This window comes from Myotis yumanensis, unplaced genomic scaffold (genome assembly GCF_028538775.1).
Source record: "Myotis yumanensis isolate MYYU_CA2020_CCGP unplaced genomic scaffold, mMyoYum1.0.hap1 SCAF_9, whole genome shotgun sequence".
In the NCBI taxonomy this organism is placed as follows: Eukaryota; Metazoa; Chordata; class Mammalia; order Chiroptera; family Vespertilionidae; genus Myotis; species Myotis yumanensis.
The window spans coordinates 31,395,278-31,414,101 of NW_027223760.1; the positions used below are offsets into that span (position 1 = coordinate 31,395,278).

General features: G+C 41.3%; 2 protein-coding genes and 2 non-coding genes across 4 annotated transcripts in view; all 4 read left to right on the forward strand.

Moving 5' to 3' along the window:
* UBN2 (ubinuclein 2) overlaps positions 1 to 7,938 on the forward strand; it is a 105,949-nt gene extending 98,011 nt beyond the window's left edge. Inside the window, exon 18 of the transcript XR_011472653.1 lies at positions 5,521 to 7,938. The gene's annotated coding sequence lies outside the window, so the exon portion shown is untranslated. The remainder of the gene's footprint in view (positions 1 to 5,520) is intronic.
* Positions 7,939 to 10,777: 2,839 nt separating this feature from the next.
* LOC139017171 (U6 spliceosomal RNA) lies at positions 10,778 to 10,884 on the forward strand. Its single transcript, XR_011472822.1, has one exon. It is a non-coding gene; the product is annotated as a U6 spliceosomal RNA (small nuclear RNA).
* A 2,867-nt stretch (positions 10,885 to 13,751) lies between these two features.
* Positions 13,752 to 13,824, forward strand: TRNAR-CCU (transfer RNA arginine (anticodon CCU)). Its single transcript has one exon. It is a non-coding gene; the product is annotated as a tRNA-Arg (tRNA).
* A 482-nt stretch (positions 13,825 to 14,306) lies between these two features.
* On the forward strand, positions 14,307 to 18,100 carry FMC1 (formation of mitochondrial complex V assembly factor 1 homolog). The gene is made up of 2 exons (XM_070424014.1): positions 14,307 to 14,515; positions 17,794 to 18,100. Exons 1-2 carry the CDS (start codon positions 14,378 to 14,380, stop codon positions 17,995 to 17,997), a joined length of 342 nt encoding a protein of 113 aa, XP_070280115.1. The 5' UTR covers positions 14,307 to 14,377; the 3' UTR covers positions 17,998 to 18,100.
* The last annotated feature ends 724 nt before the right edge of the window (positions 18,101 to 18,824 follow it).

The following is an 18,824-nucleotide window of genomic DNA, read 5'->3' on the forward strand; positions in this document are numbered from 1 at the left end:
GCCAGAAGTTAGTGTGTGTTGTATCTACTTTATTTTTGCTTTATTGCCCCAAATGCAAAGCAATGCATGAATCATGTGCCTCAATTCATAGGACATGGTTATCATCACTCAGTACAAGAACTCATTTCGTTTTTATTATCAATTAAGTTTTTCCTTCCTTAGTCTCCACTCTCCTCAGTCCCATAGGCACCCACTCGTACTTTTATAACAGGTGCCCTTGTTATGCCTGCACCCTTCTAAAACAATGTTATTTTATGAATATGCAATTTAAATTTGTACAAATAGTCCCGTGTGATAAATTTTGCTGCTTCCTGCCTTTCTCACTTTTCTTAAATTTATCCATGGTGCTGTATGTACATCCTATGTGTTGCTTCTTATCTCTGCCTAGTATTCCACACTGTACATCCATCTCATTTTACATATCTGCCCCCTAGAGGTGGATATCTAGGTTGCCTCCAATTCCTTACTGCCACTAGAAAGGCTGTAGTCTACTGTGAACTGCCTGTTCATCTCTGCTCATCATTCAATGACATTTCCTTTTTTTTTTTGACATTTCCATTTTTTTTGTTACAGATAATAACCTCTTATCAGTTTTAGATGTGTCAGATATTTTAGACTTTAGACTGTTACCTGTCTTTTAACTGTCGATGGCATCCTTTACTAAACAGAAAACCTTACTTTTTAATGGTTTAATCAGTCTACTTTTTGTCTACATTTATGTTTTGAAGGATTTGTTATGAAATATTTGCCTAGCCCTAGGTTGCCAAGATATGCCCTACATTTTCTTCTATTGGCTTTATGGTTTTGTCTTTCAGTTTTTCACTTATGATCCAGCTCTTGTCCACCTTTGTATGTTGTATAATAATTATATAGGGATCCAGCTTTACTTTTCATTTAGTGAGACAATTTTCCCAGCCCTATCTAGTAAGTCAGTACTTCTCCCATTAATTTTTGTTTTTTGTTTTTTATTTATTTCTGTGCCAGTATCAATGTTTTTCAATACTATAGGTTTATAGTATGCCTTAATACAGAAGTTCCCCCTTATCTGTGATTTTGCTTTCTGCATTTTTAGTTACCCACGGGCAACCGCTAGTCCAAAAATATGGAAAAAATCCAGAAATAAACAGTTCATACCTTTTAAATTGCGAACCATTCTGAGTAATATGAAATCTCTCACTGTCCGCTCTGTCCCACCCAGGTATGTGAATCATCCTTTTGTCCAGCATCTCCATGCTACCTGTGTGCACTACCTGCCCATTAGTCACTTAGCTGTCTCAGTTATCAGACTGACTATCAAGGCATCACAGTGCTTGTGCTCATGTCACCCTTATTTTACTTAATAGTGGCCCCAAAGCTCAAGAGTAGTGATGCCAGCAATTCAGATTTGCCAAGGAGAAGCCTTAAAGTACTTCTGATGGGTGGAAATTCATATATCTATAGGAAAAGACATAGTATATATAGGGTGAAGTGCTGTCGGCCGTTTCAGACATCTACTTGAGGGTCTTGGAACACTTATCCCTTTGGGATAAAGGGGGGACTATATCTAGTAAGGAGAGTCTCCCTCTTTGCTATTCTATGTTGACTGCTAATTTTGGATTTTTACCCCTTTTTATATTTTAGAATAAAATCTTCAAATTTTATTAAAAACCAAGCTGAAATATATATTATATTTCATTTGTAGGATAGTTTAGGAAGATAAGTGTAATCTATTCTCATTTGTGAAAATTCAAATCCTTTTTTATTTCTTTCAATACAGCTTTTATGAGTAGTATATTTTCTCATGGTTTTTGCTGATATCAAGGAATGCTGTTGTTTTTGGAAGTTGAGTTTGTATTCAGTAACTTTTTAAAAAATATATGTTTTTATTGATTTCAGAGAGAGATGCATCAATGAGAGAGAATCATCAATAGGCTGCCTCCTGCACGCCCCCTACTGGGGATTAAGGCGCAAACCAGGCATGTGTCCTGACTGGGAATTAAACTGTGACCTTCTGGTTCATTGGTCCATGCTCAAACACTGAACCACACCAGCCTGGCTGCATCCAGCAATTTTGTTACACTTTCTTATTCTATAACTAGTCTGATTATTTTCTTAACTTTCCCATGGAAATAGTCATATAACTTAAAATAATGACAGTTGAATTTCCTCTCCCAATTCTTTCACTTTTTATGTCTTAGAACATTAGACTGCTTCCTTAATACTGTGTTAGACAGTAGTGGTGAAAGTGGCATCTTTGTTCCTTATGATAATGGAAAAATATATAAATTTTCTTTATTAAGTGTAGTGTTTATTCTAGATTTTTGTTATATAATTTTAGGAAGTTAAGATAGTTTTCTATTCCTAATCTTATGGGAATGTTAATTATAAATATGAATTGAATTATATTAGGTGATTTCCCATAATACCCGAATATGATCAACACTTGCAGAAAATTTCTTAGAAATGTATTCATAATACATTTTTTATTCTTATCATCTCTATGGTATCTGTATTTGTTTTCCTGTTTTCATATTGATTGATTTACATACATCTTTTTCTTAATCAGTCTTGCCAGACGTTTATTTTTACTAACTTTTCAAGGAACCATTAATTTTTCTGGGTGCATATATGTTTATTGTGGCTACATATTTTGATCTATTTTTTAACCATCATATAATGTCCCTCATTTTTCTTTATGATGTGTTTTGCCCTAATATTAAATTTTATATATCAGCTATGTATATCGTGAATAAGATTCCATTGTATGAATATATCACATTTTTATTTACCCATTCATCAGCTGATAGGCATTTGGGCTCTTTCCACTTTTTGAATACAGTGGTGGGTAAAAGTAGGTTTACAGTTTGTTACACAAAACAGTTTATTCTTGTATTATTATTTATTATTGTATTATTTATTTGTATTACAACTGTAAACCTACTTTTATTTGTATTGCTAATGTAAACCTATCCCTGTATTATAAATAATGCTGCTATGAACATTTGTGTACAAGTTTTTATGTCAATGTATGTTTTTTGGGTATATACCTAGGAGTGGAATTGCTGGATCTCTATGGTAACTTAAACCAGTTTTACATTCCCACCAATGTACTATTTTCCTTTTTTTTTTAATTACAGCTGGTAAGTATAAAGTGATATCACATTCCTTTTGATTTGTATTTCCCTAATGATTGATGGTATTGAACCATCTTTTCATGTGCTTATTAAATACTTACTATATTAAGTGTAATTTACTTATATTAGTATAAGTATAAAAGTACTTCTTTCAGGAGAATTTTCAAAGAGACTCTTTGTGCTGTAAACTTTCTAAGGCCTTGTATATCTAAACGTATCGTCTTTGATTCCTCACATTTAAGTAATAATTTATCTGGCTATAATAGTCTAAGTTATTTTTCTTCATCACTTAGAAAATAAACTTCATTGTTGTTGTTGTCTCCAGCGTTTGTGTCAGGGAAAACTAATGCCAGTCTGTTTCTTATTCTTCTGTGGACGGCCTGTCTCTTCTCTCTAGAAGCTTTTCCAATTTTTTTTTGTCTTTAATTTTTCTAAATTTCATTATAATGTGTCAAAGTTTTGCATTTACCATACTTATTCTGTGTGGTGCTCCATGAGACCTTTGAATTGGAGTCCTTTTATCTTAAATTTTTGTAAGTTCTTTACTTATGATTGCTTTAAGTATTCTCTTCCCTAAGCCCATTTTCTCTCTTCCTGGGACTCATATTTATAGGTATTGACATTATTATTTGTTACATGTTCATATTTTCCATCTCTTTCCAGTGCCTTCTGGGAAAGTTGCTTGAACAGATCTAGATCATTACTCATCTCTCAGCTGTGTAGCCATTCTTGTGTTTATCCAAGCTATTGGTTTTGTTCAACTGTACATATTTTGTACCCAGTATTTCCATTTGGTTCTAACTTCTTGTTCCCTATTATTATCCTCTTATCTCTGTGAGGATCTTTATTATGCTTAAGTTCTTGATCTGTCTTGTTCCATTCTGGTTTGTCTAATACAGTTTGTTCCATTACTGTCTCTTATTATGACTTTACTGTCTCTTATTGTGACTGTCTCTTATTGTGACTGATTATTTTCACCTGTGAGCATGTTTTTTCCTGGGGTTATCAGTTTTCTTAGCTGATGATATACACTAAGGGGAGAGGCCAAGGTCTCTAGCAAAAGAGAGCATTTCCCACAGTGAGATCCCAGGCATCAGAGTCAAACCTTGAACCCAACTGTGTTATCTTCTAACTTGTTCACAGTAGGTTCTCTCTCTGTGTTTGGTGATGTTGTATTATATATCCATGCACTTTGGAACTTTAGCTATGGACGTTCTTTGAGACCTGGATTTAAAGTGTTTTCCTCTGAAGAGTATTTGACTTTGCTTCTTCCAGGCTCCTAGGAACATTACCAACCCAGGACAACTTCAAACTAAATGTTTAGCTAAAGATTTCGGGGCCACAGCAATAGGATGAATTTCACCACAAATGCATTGCTGGTGGTTTAGAACTCCCTTAGCCCTAGCTGGTTTTGCTAAGTGGATAGAGCATCGGCCTGTGGACTGAAGGGTCCCAGGTTTGATTCCGGCCAACGGCACATTCCTGGGTTTCAGGCTCCATCCCCAGTGTGGGGTGTGCAGGAGGCAGCCGATCAATGATTCTCTCTCATCATTGATGTTTCTTTCTCCCTTCCTCTCTGAAATCAATAAAGAAATATATTTTTTAAAAAACAAACACAAAACTGTAGAAGATTCCCTACCTGCCACCCCCCCCTGAGCTGAGGTTGATTCAGAGAAGTCTCTTATTGGTGAGGTAAGGGATACTGTTTTTTCATTCCCAGTAATGAGGTTAATCATTGGGCATTCTATCATTTTGCAAGAGTTTATGATCTGACCTCCCACTATGCTAGTCTGAGGCTTTCTTTCCTTCTGACTGCAAATGAAAATCCAGACGCAAGGCCACTGGGAATCAGCAGATATGCTCAAAGCAAATGCTTTTCGTGCTCTCTGACCCATTCCCACTCTCTGACCTCCCGTTACTCTGGCTTTTTTTACTTTGTCAGCCAGTCATGCTTTGAAAAAGTATTTTTGTGTATTGGCTAAAATTTTTCCAGCACTCTATGATGATTTTGTTGTTGTTTTGTGGGAGTTTTTTGTTTTTAATTTAAATTCTTTATTGTTTAAAGTATATGATATTTTATATATTGAGATTTTTCTGTACATCTAATCTCCCATAATGTCAAAAACAAAAGTCCTATATGTTTTTTTGTATAAAGATAATTACATCTGTAAACAGGTAATATGTAAGTATTAATGTAATTAATATAAAACTAGAATTGATCATTAATATATAAATACTTAATAGTGCTATATTAGCTGTATATTCACTATATCCGATTCAGAAGTCAGACTGTCCCATATGTCCCCTCCAGGGCATCAGGTGTCCTGATAAAGAACAGGAGTTCCATAGGGAGGAGTGGTTGACAATGGTAATTTCATTTACTAAAATGGGACTCTTTCTGTGTCAGTTTCACCAGAAACCCCAAAGGCTGAGAACAAAACAATAGGTGCCAAGTCCGTCCACATTCTAAAGGGAGGAGAAGCTAGAAACTGGGAAGCACCAGTTCCACACTGGGAAGGATTAGCTCGGCCACCACCTCCAGGCTATAAAAGAGTATGCTGGACATTTCCCTTCTCCTCACGCTGGGGAGGGTGGGGGTGCTCCCTCTGCACCTCATGCCAAATGGGGGGCGGGGCACTTCAAGAGGACCATTTGGAGAGCTTGATGCATCCTGTGGAGTTTGAGGGACACAGGAACTGGTGTCTGATTCCTAGCAGTCCAAAGACAAATGGTAGGTGACTAGCTCCTTGAGAAGACAGAAGAAGAGGGAAGGCTGCCTTCAGAACAGCTTGCACTCTCAGTGCTCATGAGTTCTTGTGGCCTGATGTGGTTCTCAAGAAAGGGAGCAGATTTGATCAGTTTAAGAAGGAATCCAGCCAAGGAAACACCTTGGAGGGGTGAAATGACCTTGGCGGGGAAGCTGCCGGAAACTAAGGGGCTGGGACAGGAATCCTAAGTAGCCAGAGAAGGCATGGCCTACAAGGGAACAACAGGGGAGAGATCCCCAGTGATGGAGAAACTGGAGAACCAGGAGAAAGCACCTATGAGAAAAGCATCAGCATTGGGAATACTACTCCCAGAGGACACGGGCACACTTTACAGCTCTACCGATCAGTAAGAGCTTCCCTCTTTCTTGCCTGGCTATCAAAGGACAGCAGCTAGCAAGTGAGGAGACGGTAGTGTATGAGACTAGAACTGACAATGACTGTCAACTCCTTTCTCGTTTAGATTTCCAGGCTGGAGGAGGGGAGACATTTTAAATTAATTGATATTTGGAGTTTTAATATGACACTGGATGAGACTTGTCAATACCTAGAAAAAGATATGATTTTAAAAATGATGATAACTTTTCAACCTGTTTGTTACTGAAAATAGACTGGGAAAGCTATCCATTTCATCCAGACATAAGAACAAATTATTACAGAAGGAATAATTAAGAAGGGACACTCATGAGAAAATAAAGTTGCTTTCTGTTTATACTTCACAAGTCTAGCTTGTTCCACAAGCAGGTTGCATGTGAAGAGTAGAAGAGCAGATCAGGAAGATGGAGAGGTTGGCCATGTCCTCCGTCCTCCTGCCCAGTTTTCTTCCCCTGGCAGCCAGCCTCAGCTAACAATGGGGAGACATTTTATGGCTGAGGTTTGGAGTTTCACTGTTACACAGACTGGAATTTTTTAAGACCAAAGAAAAAAAAAGGCTAATTGTCCTGTTATTTCCTGGAAAAGCTGCATGAACCACCCACGATTTCATGCTGGAGAGAAGAAAAAACAGTTTCGCAAGCAGCCGGGCTAAGAAGAGTAAATCGCTCTCTGTTAGCATCTAGCAAGTCCAGCTTGTTTGTCAATAGTCACATTTACTTCTGAGTATTATAATGTACTGCAATTTATATGCTACAGGATGTTATCAATAAGATTAAGACCTTTAAATAGTAGAAACTACGATGTAATGGGAAGTACCCATGGAAATCCTGTAAACCATAGAGATTGAGTGATTATCTTGCTGAAAAGTTTTTACAAGAATTGTCAAACTTCAGGATTAATTCTACGAAGCAGTCAAGTGTTTCTCATTTGCTGTCCTCCTCTGTGATGACAAGGGGCTGTTAGGAGTATGCTGCTGTGTGATCTAAAGACTGCTTTTTGGCAGCCAGCATTCATTCCCACATCCTTCTGTGCTACTCTGTGTCATATAGAATTACGGAAACTACATTTCCCAAACACCTTTGCCTTCAAGGTTGTGGGTGTGATTTCATTTCTGCCGGTGTATTCATGTGAGATTTCGTAGGTGGAAGAAAAAAGTGGCATGACTTTTTCTCTGGCCACACCTAGCAAAATGTAGGCCATGGTAGACTTAAAATTCTGCTGTACTCACCAAGTGACCTCCTTTCAGCCCCCATTTCAGTACTTGGGGGCAACTCTGATCAGCAGTGGGGGTTCCCTGCATTTTTCTGATCTGGGTAACAGCGGAAACCTCCTAGTATTCTGAACTTCTGAATGTTAATGGCAACTCCCCTAACTCCTGCAGTCCTTCTAAGAGTGCCATGAGCACCTGTGCCCTGGACTCAATTTTTTCAGTTTGAAAGGCCTACAATGGTTTCTATTTCTGAATAAGCTGCCTGCTGATATTTTGAAATAAGTGGACATACTTAATGAGTCCCTTTAAGTTAGAAGTAATTTTCTAAATTTATAAGTGAGGTTTTAACTGCCTTTTTAAAAGAAACTCATGTAATGAAGAGAGAAATTTGAAAATGGATGTTTAGAAATGTTTATCACCATGTGATTTTGTTGCCCAAAGTAATGTGTTAAACCGAGATTTTCAAAATAATGAAACACACTGAATTATACATTGTTTTCAATAAAATAAACAGTAATAGTTGTTCTTTACTGAGAAAAACTAGGACTTTTTTTTTACTGTTAATAAAATGAAAATGTTTTCAAAATATTGTTCATTTTTAAAAACATCACTTATTTCTATTTTGTGTATGTTTTAAATGCATATACTACATTGACTCAGTAGTACATGTATGTGATTTTAAAAAAGATACAAAGACTATGGCAGAGGCACAAGATGTTTAGTGCTATCAATACACACAATCAAAAAAGTTTAGAAATCAGTGCTTTAGATGAATGGTGATGTACAGAGACTTGACTTGGGGTGGTGAACACACAATACAGTGTATAGAGAATGTGTTCTAGAATGTGCACCGGAAACGTGTATAATTTCGTTAATCAGTGTCACCCCAATAAATTCCATAAAAAGGAAAATAAATGTTTTTTAAAAGACATGCTAGACATGGTTATGGTAATAGGTAATTGGGCCAGTACAATTATCATATGGTTCAGAACAAAGTGATCTTGGGATCCTGGGATGCCCAGTACAAAAATATAGAGCAACCCACTTAGATGGCTTTTAATATAAAAACAAAAAAGCCTGCCCTAACCGGTTTGGCTCAGTGAATAGAGCGTTGGCCTGTGGACCCAAGGTTGCAGGCTCCTCCCCAGCCCGGGCCCTGGTCAGGGCTCGTGCAGGAGGCAACCAATCGATGTGGTTCTCTCACATCGATGTTTCTCTCTGTCTCTCCCTCTCTCTTCCACTCTCTCTAAAAATCCATGGAAAAATATCCTTGGGTGAGGATTAACAATAAATAAATAAATATAAACAAAAATAAACAAGAACAAAACAACAAAAGCCCTTATTTCTAAAGAACAAAGGTATAGCCCTAGCCGGTTTGACTGTGGAAAAAGCATCAGCCTGGGGAATGAAGAGTCCCGTGTTTGATTCCTCGGTTGCAGGCTCAATTCCTGTCCCTGGTTGGAGTGTGTACGAAGGCAACCAATTGATGTCTCTCTCTCTCTCTCTCTCTCTCTCTCTCCCACTCTCTCTAAAAATCAATGGGAAGATATCCTCAGGTGAGGATTAAAAAAATAACAGGCATAAAATGAGCTGCCATAATAGAGTAAAACACACACACACACACACACACACACACACACACACACACACACAATAACCAGTGCCCAGACAAGAGTCAGTTCACAGACCTGAAAGCCCTTCAATGAAAGAGGGAACCCAGAAAACCCTTAAAAAAGGCCCTCAGATGCCATCACATGTAAGTAATGTAGCAATCTTCTGGCCTTCTCCGATGGAATCTGCTACCATTTGCCAAGGATGGCTGTGCACTACAGAGAAAGGACTTGAGGATTACTGAACATTGGCTCTGAGCTACAGTTAATCCATGGATTAACTTTTACTATGGCCCACTGGTCAGAATGAGAACTAATGTGGATCATGTGAAAGAAAAAGAAGAAATCGGCACTTTTATCTATAGTGTCACAGTTGATGGAAATGAGTGCCTACAGATGTATACTCTCAGATACACCCTCTTTGATTAGTCCTGGCTTTTTCCCACCAAAATTTTCCCCAAATATCCATTTGCAAGGCCAGTCACTGCTGTAGTTGCAGCATTAAGACTGGACTCTAGGGGGTCTGTTCACACAGTTTCACTGGGCATAGAAAACTTGTCCCAAAACAACTCATTACCCTCAGAGACCTTGAAGGACAAAATAATGGTGGCCTCACAGTGGCTGGGGAATGGGAGGAGGGTGTCTCTACTTAAAAGTGTGGGTTTTACCCCACCCCAACACTTGCACACATGTAAGCTGAAGATGCCTTCACATTATTCTGGTCTCTACACAAATGTCACCTTATCAGTTAGGATCTCCCTGAAGACATGATAAAGCAGCAGGTCCCAAATCCCTGCCCCTAGCTTTATTGTCCTCCACAGCAATCAACATTTGACAAATTTTGTTTTATTTATTGTCTGTCCACCTTTCTAGAATGGAAGCTTCATGAGTATAGGAAATTTTACCTGCTCTGCTTGCCCCAGATCTAGTCCAGTGTCACTGTGTCAACCTTGCAAGCTGTAGTGACTGTGCCTGGTGGTGGTTTCACTGGACGAGATCTGGGGCAGAATTTAGGGTGAAGTTCTTGGCTGTGTAGCTTCCAAGCCTGATATCTAGCCATACCAAGAAATTCTGAGAATCACCCAGCATCTTTTTAATGAAAATTCCTTTTCTGCTATAAAACTTTAACTTTAAAAAAAGGGGGGGGACTTTGAGCAAGCTTTTTCGTTCTCTGGACCATGCCCATGCCTTTCCCTCTCTTCTTTCCCCAGGTAAGGTCTATCTCTTTTTCCTACGCTCCAAGGGCTTTTTTTTTTTTTTTTTTTTTTTTGCCTCTGTAACTAATTTCCTGAGTCCATACAGCCCAGCTGGCTCACCTTTTTTTTTTTTTTTTTTTTTTTTTTAACCTCGGCGACTTTCTAAATAAATTTTCTCATAATTTCAAAAAAGAAAAAAAAAGGTTTTGAGTTAAGATTGTGTGGGGTCAAACTGCAGCTTTGCCAATGATCAGTTGGCTAAATCATGAAACTGCTCTGAGATTTTTCCCACATTTGTAAGTTGGTAAAATCAGAGTACTACCTCATAGGATTGTGGTGAGATCAAATGAAACATTACCTGTAAAATGCCCTGGGACATAGTTCACACACTTGCAACCAGAAGTGTTTTGACAAATAGTGTTGTGTTTAACTGGCTGCTAACACTTAAGTTATGGCATTTCATAAAAATTCTAGATTTATAACTTCTCTTTAAAAAATCAGAAGCTCTGTGCTCGCTTCGGCAGCACATATACTAAAATCGGAATGATACAGAGAAGATTAGCATGGCCCCTGAGCAAGGATGACCCGCAAATTTGAGAAGTGTTCCATATTTTAAAGAAAAAAACAACAATGAAATAAAAAAAATCAGCAGCACTGGCATGACATTCCTACTTTGCAACAATGAGATTGTGTTGAATTGTCTTCAGCGGTTCTCAACCTGGGGGTCGAACGACCCTTTCACAAGGGGTTGCCTAAGACCATCGGAAAACACATATATAATTACATACTGTTTTTGTGATTAATCACTATGCTTTAATTATGTTCAATTTGTAACAATGAAACTGGGGGTCACCACAACATGAGGAACTGTATTAAAGGGTCGCGGCATTAGGAAGGTTGAGAACCACTGGCTAGCTCCTTTGGAGGAGGTGGGAATTCACGGCCTGATTCAGTCTATTACCTGCCTGGTCCCAGCTGTAGAGTTTGAATGCGTAGCCCTGTACTAGGAATTTAAAGATTTTCTAAAGCTGCAAAACTTAAAACTTCAGCTAAATTGTCTCTAAGAAACTTTTCAGACTGATTTGTTTTCTGATTGCTGCACAGTAATCAAAACATAGTGGAATTATTTCTAAACAACTGCCATTTTGTTATTTTTAATGTTTCTTTGGAGTGACTGGGTTTAGATTGAGACAGTAGTCATCTGGTGCCTCTAGATTGGGACATTCAAGATGGCACAGTCACATAGTGGGTCATTAGTGCTGTCAGCTGAGGCTGAGCTGGGCAGTCTTAGTACTTCCTCACCTGCCTTGAGGCTTTCCCAGCATGGTAACTAGATAAGAAGCGGGAAGTGAAAGTTGCCGGTTTCAAGGGCTGGGATTCCATAGAAGTCCCAGAATGTCACTTCTGCTACATTCTATTGGTCAAAGCTAGTCACAAGGCTTGCCTGAGATTCAAAAGGGGGAGGGATGCGTGGGATGGGAAATAAGCATTTCCTCTTGATATAAGGAGCAACACACACACACACACACACACACACACACACGACTTTTGGGAGGGCGGCATCTATGGCAGCTCGTGACTACATAAGAGCTAACTTTTTATTATTAAATATTTTTATTGATATCAGAGAGGGAGAGATAGAAACATCAATGATGAGAATCATTGACTGACTGCCTCCTGCATGCCCCCTACTGGGGATTAAGCCCAAAACCCAGGCATGTGCCCTGGCGGGGTTGGAAATTGAACCCATGACCTCCTGGTTCATAGGTGGATGGTCAGCCACTGAGCCACACTGGCCGGGCTAGAGGCAACTTTTTAAAAAAAATTATTTTTAGAGCTAACATTTTATGATTACCTACTTTTAGTGTGAGGATGGCTTAGGGTGGAAGAAGTGTCTCTTGGTAGCACAGTAAAAAGGAATTCAAAGTTTTTTCTTAGTGCCCAGCCAGTGTGGCTCAGTGTTAACCTATGAACAGAGAGGTCATGGTTCAATTCCCGATCAAGGCACATGCCTGGGTTGTGGGCTTGATCCCCAGTGTGGTGCTTGCAGGAGGCAGCCAATCAATGATTCTCATCATTGGTGTTTCTATCTCTCTCCCTCTCCCTTCCTCTCTGAAATCAATAAATATATATATTTTAAAAATAACTGATTGCCTCAATATAAACAATTTTATATTGAGGATAAATGATAGCATTCTCCCTAACCTCTCCTGCATGCATATTTGCCTTTTAAAATCAGAAACTTGTGAATTACAGGTTGACAAAATGAATATTTTATGTGTTTAACAGGGAGAGAGTCATTCATTCATATTGTCACACCAGTTTCCTCCTCTATTAATCCTGGAAGTGTCAGGATTGCAGCCAAAATAGGAAAGGGACCCTGACAGGGACCTGGGGAGCCCTGGCCCGAAGAGTGGCATCTTGGTTCATACGGGGATGATGGAGCTGACCCATGGGTAACCTGCTGTAAGTAAAAAAAGTCTCAGAGGTCATCCCGAGGAGCCCGAAGAGGTGCAGTGAGTCATTTTAACCTCGCCACACTGCCTGCGAGGGCCTGGAGAAGGGTCTGACCTAAACTTCCCGAAGAAACTTGAGGCCCGCAAGGTAAACAGGAAGATAAATACAACAGTTAAGTTTCAGGCAGAAAGAATAACACGGTGGCGAAGAAAACCATCAGTCCAGACACCTGGAGCGGAGGGTGAGAGGGAGCAGTGAGCGATGAGGCTGAAACAAGGCTCGGTTCAGGCAGGTCCAGGAGTCGGGACACGCAGAGGCCGCGGGGAGCCGCTGAGATTGTGGTCAAGACCGCTGTGTCCCAGAGAAGCGGCTTGTCCGAGTTACACAATGAGCAACAGACCCAGAAAAATGAACTCACTCCCGGCCATTTCTAGGTAACACATTCCTAATGCTGCCCGCCCTCCCATGTCTATCCCTGAACCGCCAAATCGGAAGACCCAAGGCGCACATCCCAAGCCGCCACGGGCCCTGCGGAAATGGCCTCAGCCCTTCAACCGGAAACAAACAGTGACCGCGGCGCGCGCCACCTAACGGTCGGCTAGACGCAAAGTCAGTCTGGGAAGCCTTGGCACCGGAAGGGGCCGGCTGTTTCCGGTACGGACCCCACGGAGCAGAGGCTAAAAGGGCGTTTCACGGAGACTCGGCCAGTGTGTCCTGCGCGCCCGGCTCCGCAACGTCGCAAGTCTGATTCTGCGCAGGCGCGGGGACCACCCCGCGGGAAACGCGTCTGCCCGGCCGTGCGCGCGCCCGGTCTCCGCTGGGCGCGACGGTGCGGTTTGGAGGGTAAAGCCTTTGGAGCTGTAACGCAGCCTTTTGTCCTCTTAACTACAACTCCCGGCATGCCTCGGCCCTCATACTGATGCTAGGTGCGGTCTCCCAGGATAGGCTCAAAAGGAACATCAGGGAGGGTGACGTACGAAAGGAAAAAAAATTGAAGACGTTGTTTCAGGCCATCGTTCACAGAAGCCCCAGTGGCCTAATGGATAAGGCATTGGCCTCCTAAGCCAGGGATTGTGGGTTCGAGTCCCATCTGGGGTGGTGAGGCTTTTTTTGTTTTTCCTTTCTTAAGCAACTGTAGTGAAATACGCTAACTTAATTTTACTTTTTATAAATAAGACATGTTTGTGTGGTTTCCCTAGGTGTTAGGTTACAGTTTACGGGAGTCAGCATACTCCATTTTCCTCCTCCGATTTTGGGAAGTCAATACGTTGAATTTTGTTGTCCCCGCTAGAAATAACGTCTTCTCAGCGTGTTCTGTTTCAAATCAACACGCATTCGCGCCAGGCTTTCTCTCTCTCTCTCTCTCGAGGCTGGAAAGGTCGGTTAAGCGAACGGCATCTCCAGTGGCGCCGTCGGCAAGGGCCTTCCTTCTCCCCGGCCCGGCCCGGCCGCGGCTCGGCTTTCCGCTGCTTTTCCCTTAACGCCTCAGGGCGCCGCTCGGCGTTCGACTCCTGAGGCTCCGCAGAGGGGAAGTGAGCCGTCCCACTGTTGAGCCGTCGGGGAGAGGAGCAGGCTCGGCTCGACCGTACCATTCAGCGGCGGGGCCTGGGGGTGAAGGGGTCGTGGGGCACCGGGCTCCGAGGACGGGAAGATGGCGGCGCTCGGGCCGCCGGCGCGCACCCTGCGAGGCCTTCTCCGGGAGTTGCGTTACATGAGCGCCGGCACCGGCCGACCCTATCGCGACACCGAAGCCTATCGGTACCTCGTGAAGGCTTTCCGAGCACATCGGGTACGGAGGCCCGTGTCCGCGTGCTCCAGCGTCCCTTCCCCGGGGTGGGCGGGAGCGCCGGGCCTGAGCGCCCGCGTTTCTGAGGCCGACCCCCCACCCAGCGCCGGTTCCGACCCAGAAGGCCCCGCTCCACCTGTTTAGGCTCGGGTCCACGGCCTCAGCCCCGAGCCTGGCCCGGACCGCGGGGGCCCGGTCGCCGGGGTGGAGCCGGCCCCGAGGGTTTCACTGGCCGCCCTTTGCAGAATGAAGGAGAGAGTCAGAGGGAAAGAGAAGAGGTGGACGCCCTGGGGCGGGTGGGGTCCCCCGGCCCCCCGCCGCCGCCGCATCTCTTCATTTCCTGCCCTGTCCCCGGTGGAGCGATTCTCAGAAGCAAGTTTTGAGGCAGAAGGGGAAACTGTAACAGGACATGAAGTATTGGGAGCTTCCTGAGGATCGGGAACTGTTTACCTGACGTTGTATCCCCTGCTCCGAACGGGTGGCGCCTCGTGGAACCGAACCAGGAACTTGTAATGAGGTTGCACTGTCGGTTATGACATGAGCGCCATGTATGTCCAGATACATGTTGTCCTTCCGTAGCTGATAAATAGGAACATGTGGGAAAACATACTTGAGAAATCGCTTTGTGAAATCCATACTCCATATCACCCTTGGGCAAGAGCGATGAAAGATAGTTTCATTTTTCAAATGGGGCCGCTGAGACTCGGGGACAGTGACCCTTCCAAGGACACGTATGAGAACTAAAATGTAGGTTCCCTACTTCCCAAACGAGAGTCCATTAATGAACGCCTTTGAAGTCAGGGTCTGGCCTGGAGAGAGATTGCAGCCTATCTCAGAAATAATAAATTGGAGTCAGTTTGGCTCTGTGGAAGGAAACTTGCCGTCCTTTGAACAATGTGGGAAACTGGAGATCATTAATCTAAATATTGAATTTCTCAGCCATGGGAGTTAGAATGCAAAATGTCAGAACTAACATTTAGCTAATTGTTCAAAGGTCATAATATTAGGAACTGACAAGAGAATCATTGATCTGCTGCCCCCTGCACCCACTGTGATGGAGCCTGCAACCCCTAACCCGGCATGTGCTCTGACCTGGTTCATAGGTCCACGCTCAACCACTGACCCACGCCGGCCGGGCTCTTTGGTCTCTCTCATGATTCATTTACTGTTATTTTTTTTTTTACCCCTCACCTGGGGATTGATTTTTTAAAAAGAGTGGAAGGATGGGAGGCAGGGCATTGGAGAGAGAGCGAATGATGAATGTGAGAGAGATACATTAACTAGTTGCCTCCTGATGATTGAACCTGCAGCCCAGGTACATGCCCTTCCCTGGGATTCGAACTCGGAAACCTTCCGTAGGAGGGCCAACACTGTCCACTGAAACACACTGGCAAGGCATACTGTTACATTTTGATTGACCCTTGTCTTCAGACTCCTTATGATTAAGGCCTAAATCAAGGTCAGTATTCTCTTGTCCTATACCAGTGGTTCTCAACCTGGGGATCGAATGACCCTTTCACAGGGGTCGCCTAAGGCCATCGGAAAACACATACATAATTACATATTGTTTTTGTGATTAATCACTATGCTTTAATTATGTTCATTTTGTAACAATGAAAATGCATCCTGCATATCAGATATTTACATTATGATTCATAACAGTAGCAAAATTACAGTTATGAAGTAGCAACGAAAATAATTTTATGGTTGGGGGTCACCACAACATGAGGAACTGTATTAAAGGGTCGCGGCATTAGGAAGGTTGAGAACCACTGTCCTTTACTATCATATAATTCTTGTTTCAAATCCTATTAATTTAGGTTTATGCACGTGGGTATTACCCTTTGCTGATGTTTGACATGGTATTAATCTCAAATTTTTAATCATAAAAAATTATTTTTTAATTGATTGCCCTGGCCAGTGTGGCTCAGTTGGTTGGAGTATCAGCCCGTGCACCGGAAGGTCTCGGGTTTGATTCCCAGCCAGGACACATACCAAGGTTGAGGGTTCAATCCCCAGTCAGGGCAGATACGGGAGGCAACTGATCAATCTATCTCTTTCACATTGATGTTTCTCTCTCCCTCCCACTCTAAGAAAAAAAAAAAAAATTAAGTTTATTGAAGCAGATGAATTTTGCCTTTTTGAGCAGCTTATGAGTAGCATTTTCCCATATGTGATCTGCAGATCTTAAGCCACACTCTAGTTTTCAGATTCCAACCCTAGGTATTTAAATAAAGGTTAAAGAAAGGGGATTCTGTAGGCAGTGGTGCCAGAGATTAATGGACACTGGACAGGGCTCCTTAAGTCATTTGAGGCTATGTACACATCTCCATCTCTACCTTCCTGCCCCTTTCTCACAACCTCAAAACTAGTCAAGTAAAGAACAGTGAAATAATTTCCTTCATCTGGAAATTATGATGAAGAAGAAACAGGGTTTAGAGAACTTCAGAATGGCTATGAAGTCTCCAGCTTCTTAAGGTTATCAAAATCCAGATTTTTCAGGTGGATAAGTAAATTGTGAGAGTACAGGTAATATGAATATGTGCATATTTTATATGCAAAACCATTTTGTTACTATTGAGGACAAAGCTATTATTTTACAGACAAAATAAGTTTTAAGTTTTCATTGAAATGAAAGGCATATTCCACATTAACTGAAGTCCACAGTCATAAGAAGCAGCCCTTCATTTGTTTGAAGGGGAGAAAGTTCTACATTATATTTCTGAAGTGATATTAATGATCATGACCTGATTATAATTACCCACCTCTGCCATTAACCAACCACCCAGCCTCTCTGGGCTTTCATTTTCTTATTTGTAAAATGAGAGAATTGAAACTAGATGACTTTCTTCTAAAATGTGCAGTCACTCAATGAAACATCCCAGTGAAACTTTGTAAAACTCTTTTTTTCTTCCCACCTTTAAAAAAAAGTTTTATTTGTCGATTTTAGAAAGACAGAAATCAATTTGTTTTTCCACTTATGCAGTCATTGCTTGCTTCTTGTATATGCCCTCACGGCATGGAACCTGACACGTTGGCATATTGGGACATTGCTCTAACCAACTGAGCCACCTGGTGTAAAACTTGTCAGTGAACTGGAGGTCAGCTTTCCTAATCATCACAATTATAGAGTTCCTCTATATATCTATTAAGTATACACAAATACAGGTTTCTATTTCCTCTCTGCAATTTTCCTTCATTCTAGAGAATGTTTATTATATCTTACTCTTTGGCCTTTAGCTGGGCAGTTGATAAAGTATCTGACTTTGCTACTTCTCTAGGTCACCAGTGAGAAGCTGTGCAGAGCCCAACATGAGCTTCATTTCCAAGCTGCCACCTATCTCTGCCTCCTCCGTAGCGTCCGTGAACATGTGGCCCTTCATCAGGAATTTCATGGGAAGGGTGAGCGCTCAGTGGAGGAGGCAGCTGGCTTGGTGGGTCTCAAGTTGCCCCACCAGCCCGGAGGGAAGGGCTGGGAGCCATGAAAATGAAGAGATTCCTTGGATGCTGCCTTCATACAAGAATTTAATTATTTCTATCAATATGTTTTTATCATTAAACTTTAAAGTTTAGTGTTTTTCTCTGTAATTTTGTTGTTCAAGTGTTTCTTTTTTTAAGTCTTTTTTTATTTCAAGAAAAACGATCTTAAATATAATAATGTTACATGCAATAAACAATACTTCAAGATAAACAATTTTAAATATGATGTTACATGCAATAAACATTCATATTTCAATAATAAAAGGATTTTAAGTTTAATAATATTACCAACACTGTACTAACATAGTATGATATCCCAAAAGTTGTAGGAAATATTAAAAATCTGCAAATAACAGGATTACTTCTAGAATATTCCCCCCCCTCTATATTTTTTTAAATTCTTTACTGTTTATTACATGATTCTCTTTTTTTCCCTCTTTGACCTCTCCCCCACCACCACCTCCCCCGAGCACAAGCCCTCAGCCCCCCTATTGTCTGTGTCCATTGGTTTTGCTCATATGTATGCATGCAAGTCCTTTGGTTGATTTCTTACCCCACCACCCCCGCCTTCCCTCATAGGTTGTACTGTCTGTTCCATGCTTCTATGACTCTGGTTCTAATTTTGTTCATCAGTTTATGTTGTTCATTATATTCCACAACTGAGTGAGATTGTATAATATTTATCTTTCTCTAACTTGCTTATTTTGCTTAGCATGATTTCTTTTAAAGTCTATTTTGTCGGATATAAGTATTGCTACTCGAGCTTTTTTTTCTTTTCCATTTGCATGGAAAATTTTTTTCCATCTCTTCACTTTCATCTTGTGTGTGTCTT